This window comes from Camelina sativa, chromosome 3, assembly GCF_000633955.1.
Source record: "Camelina sativa cultivar DH55 chromosome 3, Cs, whole genome shotgun sequence".
Classification (NCBI taxonomy): Eukaryota; Viridiplantae; Streptophyta; class Magnoliopsida; order Brassicales; family Brassicaceae; genus Camelina; species Camelina sativa.
This window is the reverse complement of record NC_025687.1, coordinates 6,072,867-6,079,429: the sequence shown is the minus strand read 5'-3', so window position 1 is coordinate 6,079,429 and position 6,563 is coordinate 6,072,867. Positions and strand designations below refer to the sequence as shown.

At 36.4% G+C, this 6,563-nt stretch overlaps 4 protein-coding genes across 5 annotated transcripts in view; 2 read left to right on the top strand and 2 right to left on the bottom strand.

Moving 5' to 3' along the window:
* On the top strand, positions 564–2,107 carry LOC104772247 (zinc finger protein WIP6). The gene is made up of 2 exons (XM_010496883.1): positions 564–1,090; positions 1,550–2,107. Exons 1-2 carry the CDS (start codon positions 740–742, stop codon positions 2,105–2,107), a joined length of 909 nt encoding a protein of 302 aa, XP_010495185.1. The 5' UTR covers positions 564–739.
* On the top strand, positions 2,142–2,684 carry LOC104778707 (zinc finger protein WIP6-like; the record flags this gene model as incomplete). The annotated part of the gene is made up of 1 exon (XM_010503151.1): positions 2,142–2,684. A coding segment is annotated over one exon (543 nt), but the record flags the coding sequence as incomplete, so codon positions are not given.
* Positions 4,253–5,678, bottom strand: LOC104772239 (allene oxide cyclase 4, chloroplastic). The gene is made up of 2 exons (XM_010496877.2): positions 5,288–5,678; positions 4,253–4,955 (listed from the first exon to the last, which is right to left on the bottom strand). Exons 1-2 carry the CDS (start codon positions 5,514–5,516, stop codon positions 4,426–4,428), a joined length of 759 nt encoding a protein of 252 aa, XP_010495179.1. The 5' UTR covers positions 5,517–5,678; the 3' UTR covers positions 4,253–4,425.
* The window catches only part of LOC104772224 (methionine aminopeptidase 1B, chloroplastic-like), a 9,442-nt gene continuing 9,013 nt past the window's right edge, over positions 6,135–6,563 (bottom strand). Inside the window, exons 9-10 of one of the 2 annotated variants that reach the window (XM_010496870.2) lie at positions 6,490–6,537; positions 6,135–6,391 (exon numbers count right to left, since the gene is read on the bottom strand). In XM_010496870.2, coding sequence (XP_010495172.1) covers positions 6,246–6,391; positions 6,490–6,537 — 194 coding nt within the window. In that variant the 3' untranslated portion in view covers positions 6,135–6,245. The remainder of the gene's footprint in view (positions 6,392–6,489; positions 6,538–6,563) is intronic. The other variant, XM_010496864.2, reaches the window with a different exon arrangement.

The following is a 6,563-nucleotide window of genomic DNA, read 5'->3' as shown; positions in this document are numbered from 1 at the left end:
TCAGTACTCAGATATATATTACAAATTCCAATATTTTAAAAAGATATTACAAGAAATTGAAAGAGAGAAGTCGTGAAACAAAGAATGGTTTTGAGATCCTAGAAAGGAGAGCGAGTTCCAAGTGAATAGTACATTCTTTGCTAATATTGACAGATGCCCACGTCAACTTTATATGTCATGCTTATTTGGTTTTATCAAAAACATTTATGTCAAAAACTGGTTTTTATCTAGTATATGATGATAAAGAATCGAAATTTTTTGAACAGAAAAAAATATGCATGCTTAAGATTTCATATTAATTAATGGAAAGGTTTGTAAATAAGTTTTCGTTATCATCGAGAATTAGCCTGGAATCATCTATTATAACTTATAATAAGTTTTTCTGTGTGTGTTAAGAAAAAGAGAAGGAAAACGAAAGAAAAGAAAAAAGAAAAAAAGAGTAATGAAGACTATCAGAATTTTAATATCGATTCATATTCAAAGGTAAAAAAAAAAATGTAGAAATATAAAGTAGCATCCAAACGTACTGCAACTAAATAGTGAATAGATATATAGATATTTGGAACCAAACATGGATTTGTCACTTGTAACACGTAAATTTACGAGAAAATAAAAGCTGAAGCAAGTACAAAATAAAAGAATCATTTATTAGTTACCAGTTCGTCCAGCCTCCATTGTCTTTCTCCTCCATTTCCTCAAAAACCCATATCTCTCTCGCATCTCTCTCTCTCTCTCCTCAATGTATAACAATAATCAATATTGCATCTCCGGTGACGAAGACTCCGTCGTCCTCAGCCTTGGACCTCCTGGCCAACAGTACCCTAACCATAACAAACCCACCAGCACTAAACCTTCTTTTAACCATGAGTTTGATCTCCCATCAACAAACCCTAGTGGCGTCACCGTTGCTCTTCATATCGGTCCTCCAAATTCCGACAAAGACATCCTTACCGGTGGGAACAATCAAGACGGTTTAACGGCGAGGCAGGGACAGTATTGGATCCCTTCGCTTTCTCAGATCCTTGTCGGTCCCACTCAGTTCTCTTGTTCTGTCTGTAACAAAACTTTCAACCGCTTCAACAACATGCAGGTTTGAAATGATTAACTTATCATCACAGGAAGTTTTCTTGATTTAACTTTCCCTTTACTTCCACGTTAGTTATTATGATATTATCTACATAAATATATAATATTATTATATATGTTGCTAGCTGATTTAGTATATTTTGTTATAAAAAATGTGTATTTGTATTAATCAAATTTTCAGTTAAAAAATCGTTGAATAAACTTCCAATCTACAATAACCGTTTGTGTTTCATGGGTACCATTACCAATCGAAAGAACTCTCATATTATCTGCATTAATATTGTGAAAATCATATCTATGTCATTTTCGTGTTATTAAATCATTCATCGCCTAGAAAATATTTAGTATTTGCAATCACGTTTAAAACTAAGTAAAACTGTTCATGCTATGTAAATTTAACGTGAAAAATGAGATAGCCAAGTTACATTAAACTAAAATCTTATAATTTTTTTAAAATATGTAGATGCATATGTGGGGTCATGGTTCGCAATATCGAAAGGGTCCAGAGTCCCTGCGAGGGACGAAGTCGTCATCTTCAATACTAAGGCTGCCATGTTACTGTTGTGCAGAAGGTTGTAAGAACAACATAGACCATCCAAGATCGAAGCCTCTCAAAGACTTTAGAACGCTTCAAACGCATTACAAGCGGAAGCACGGAGCAAAACCTTTTCGTTGCCGCAAGAAGTGTGAGAAAACGTTTGCTGTGAGAGGCGACTGGAGAACGCATGAGAAGAATTGTGGGAAGTTGTGGTTTTGCGTTTGTGGGTCAGATTTTAAGCATAAGAGGTCACTTAAGGATCACGTCAAGGCTTTCGGTGATGGTCATGCGGCTCACACTATAGGTGACCGTGTTGTATCTATTGGAGACGCAGAGGAAGACGATGAGGAGGAGGAAGAAGAGGAAGAAGATGATGATGAAGAAGAAGATGCTCATGAAGAAAATGTTCGTGGAGAGAAGAGCTATGGGATTAGATATGAACAGTTTCATCGTTATGGTCAGATTTCTGATGACAATTACTAATAAAATGGCCCGTTTTAATGATTGATGGGTGTTATTAGGGTTTATCTACGTGGGTTGTGTACTTGTGTTTGATANCCTGCGAGGGACGAAGTCGTCATCTTCAATACTAAGGCTGCCATGTTACTGTTGTGCAGAAGGTTGTAAGAACAACATAGACCATCCAAGATCGAAGCCTCTCAAAGACTTTAGAACGCTTCAAACGCATTACAAGCGGAAGCACGGAGCAAAACCTTTTCGTTGCCGCAAGAAGTGTGAGAAAACGTTTGCTGTGAGAGGCGACTGGAGAACGCATGAGAAGAATTGTGGGAAGTTGTGGTTTTGCGTTTGTGGGTCAGATTTTAAGCATAAGAGGTCACTTAAGGATCACGTCAAGGCTTTCGGTGATGGTCATGCGGCTCACACTATAGGTGACCGTGTTGTATCTATTGGAGACGCAGAGGAAGACGATGAGGAGGAGGAAGAAGATGATGATGAAGAAGAAGATGCTCATGAAGAAAATGTTCGTGGAGAGAAGAGCTATGGGATTAGATATGAACAGTTTCATCGTTATGGTCAGATTTCTGATGACAATTACTAATAAAATGGCCCGTTTTAATGATTGATGGGTGTTATTAGGGTTTATCTACGTGGGTTGTGTACTTGTGTTTGATATGTACCTCTTAGTCACGTACTCACGTTAGCTAGTGAATTTTAAAGTACCCTTTCTATTATGTGTTCGGAAAATATATGTAGTGGTGGCTTTGGATTATACAAGTGCTTCTAACCTTGTCTGCAACAAACAATTCCTGCATTTTTAGTAAATATTCTCACCCAAAAAAAAAAACTAAATTAGTCAATTGGTTTGTAAGTTAATGCATTTTTTCATTGTAAACGGGAGATCTAAGATCAAGGTCCGACAATATGCTTTTAATGAACTGAAGATCAATGGTTTATAGCCTTGAATTTAGCATCATTGATGGAGACCAAAGATCATTATTAACACACTCACACACATTTAGTGTCAAGAATTGTGAAATTCACAAAATGACAAATTAGGGAGGTAAAAATTAGGGAAAAAAATGATGTAGTGAGTACTGAATAGTGAATACTAAAGAGCGCATCTCTGGTGATAAATAATGGAGGTAAATTATAATGGTAATTAAATTGTCGAAAGTGGCAGTTCGATTTATCCAAAGACAGAAACTGTCTGTTGTCACTTTATGTAGTGATGTCTAACGTTACACACAGTTGTCTATCTTACACTTGGAGAGAGAAATTTCACGACTCTTAGGTTACTTCAGTTTCTCTGCCACTCTCTCTATCTCTCTTCTAGATCTTTAGTTGTTTTTCTTTTATTTTAATTTTAATATATACGTTAAAATTCAACAAAATACACACTTATATTCAAGTAGCACCTAATTCTTGCTGTCAAAAAAAAAAAGTAGCATTAACTCTGAAAATGTGTTGTCATTGATATTTTATTTTTGCGTTAAAAATACAAAATGACATGTTGTACATCAGTATATGAAAAGCAAAATCTTGTAACAGCTAGCTTTTATTATAATTTGGAATTAAGGAGTGTATAAACTTTGAATTCTGCGTGAGCTAAGATAGCCAAATAGTTTTGATATACTGTCAGACTACTTGCCATATTTCAAGTTTCTCGATTCGAAAACAAAGAAAATATCGAGTAAATGTTTCGTTTGAAACTTTGAATAGTTTGGTCCTCGAAGGTACGGGAGTTGTAATAAATTTCGTTTTGGAAATTGCAAACTGATAAATATTGAAGGAGTGATACTATACTCCTACTTCATTCAATATGATTTCACTAAAGTACAAGTTTATGTCCAAAGTCTATGGATATATTCAAACAAGTATAATAGTACTATACTCGTCTTGCAAAGTCCTTAACTGACACAAATAAGTTTGTCCTACTAATACGAAATCGATTAATATATATTTAAAAGATGTGCATCAGTATATTAATATGTTTTAAAACCAATTCAAATTGTGAAAAGTACAAAATATTGCATCCGGTGTGAAAAAACATAGAAAAGGTCAAAATTTTAAGTTTGCAATATTTTGTACTTTTCACAATTAATATATATTTTTGTTTGAGCTCAAAAATAGGCTACGCGGCCTTGTAAAGGCCAAACTTTCCAAATATAGAAAGTTAATAAAAATCTCGAAAGGTGGAGTTCACGCACGAGAAGTAGCAACTATAGAATACATTAATACCCACAAAAGCCCAATACAAAGGCCCATTATTAAAATTTTAACACAGTGAAACAGCCCATTAAAGATCCATGACAAAGACGCACACAGTGATTTGATCGATTTCAATTAGTAAAGTTAGAGATGGTGGCACCCGGCTGAGTCGCCTGAGCTTCAGCCGCCGGTTTCACATCCTTCGACGGCTCAACATGTTTTCCGGTAAGCTCCACCGGCAAATCAGCGACAACACCTTTCAAGTAAAAAGTGTAAAACAGCTTCGTCGGATAAACAAGCTGACGAAGTTTGACCTGTCCATAAGCTCCTTCAAAGACGCCGGAGCCACCAGTGATGGCTAGAAACGTGTCCTCGTAAGTGAGATAAGGACCTTGTACTGATATGTGACCGTAGTCTCCGAAGTAGAAGCTGTAGGAAGCTTCAAAGCGATCACCTTTCTTCTCTGGAACGTGTTGGATCAAAACGCAGAGACCTGCGGTGATTCCAATGCGTTTAGTGAGATCTCCTGTGTAGAGTTTGTTTGTGAAGGGGACAAGATCGCCGAGACAAAGCTGATCTGGTTTTTTCCCGAGTTTTATAAGCGCTGGGCTGTTTCTATCTCCTTCGTTGAACTCGTACACGTTCAGTTCTTGAATTTTAGCTTGACCAAAAAGAAAGTAAAAATCAGTTTTTGGGAAATGGGTTCTTGATTTTGAGCATAAAGGTCACTTCTTTTGTTCTTCGTTTCTATCAGATTTGATTCTAAATGCTCTTAAATCATGAATGGGTACTTCAGTTGATAGCATAAAAGTTAACTTTTTTCTCCACCAAAGTTAAGCATAAAGGTCAAAATTTTAAGTTTCCAATTCCATAAGAGCTCAGTTCATGAAATGGGTACTAAAATGTGAGGTAACTGAATTTGATACTACATGAAACGAGTACTTTAATTGTGAACATATAGTTAAATTTGATTGGATCATGATTTGTACTTACTTGGTCTGGAGTTCTCGGTGTTGCTGCTGCTGCAAATGGTTCTGAAGAAACCTCTGGTGGCGGAAGTGGTGGATCTTGATGGTGGGGAGGAAACTGGACCGTTAGATGAGATCCTTAGGTTATGAAAGGATCTGGAGAAACCTAGAAGAGAGTTTTGGTGAGATTGATGATTGCGAGTGAGGTTCCTTAGAGTTAACATAGAGATCGATGCAGCAGCAGAGGAAGCCATGATCGTAGACTTGCCTGTGTTGGTTGATTGTAATAAAAAACACTTGTTGAAAGCGAAACTGATTTTTTCTTTTGCGTTATGAAGTGATGAGCTTCTTTTTACTAATGGATGCTTTTTGTACTACGCATTTTATCATGATGATTGATGATGATGAATGATGAATGATGAGGAGGCATGTGCGTTAATATGGGAAAGTGGGTCTCAGCTTTGTAATGGATTTATATTTAATTCAGTCACATTGTGAGATATATGGGATAAAAAAAAGGACTTGACGGAACATGTGGGGAACTTTATATATCAAACTAAAATCTTGAGATCTGAATTAAGGGGATTATGCATTATAAAAGTTTGTACTGTCGACAATATTATAATCTTTCAAGGTTTTAAAAGGGAGTGCACCATGAGGAAATGCGATTAAATTCATTTTTATGTGTTCTTTCTTGCTAACGAGTATAAAATTGTGAGTTTTCCCCCTTTTTTATATGTTGAGAGAGCAACTAATAGCTGTTTAAATGAAATATCAGCCTATGTCTGGTTCATACCTTTCTTGAGCTGTGGTCAGGAAAGGATTAAGTGCATCAGTTTAGTCAACTGGTCCCTGTGTAAAACACACAAAAAAACCTGGAAATTCCCAGAAGGTAGAGACACCTTTTTGGATGCTTTAACTGTGACCTCAAAGGAGCAGCAATTGAAATTAAGGTGAAATGGAAATGATCAATGTTAATAGTTTCAGCATTTGGTAAGAATCTCTGAACCAGTTCTAGTAATCAGAATGGTATGCTCAAACTGCGCAGCGACGCCACCATCTGCTGTCAGAGTAGTCCAGTTGTCTGGCCATGTTACACATTCCGTGGTTCCAATCGTGAGAATCGGTTCTGCAACAGAAAACATCCATCCGTTTTTTTATTATATAGTTAACTTAGTTGTCATAAGCAAATGAAAGCCATGACATTGAATAGATAAGAAGGCTAACCAATGGTAAAAGTTTGGCCCTCTACCATAACTCCAGGCTCATCATTTCCTGCAAATTGGATAGAAAATGAGTCA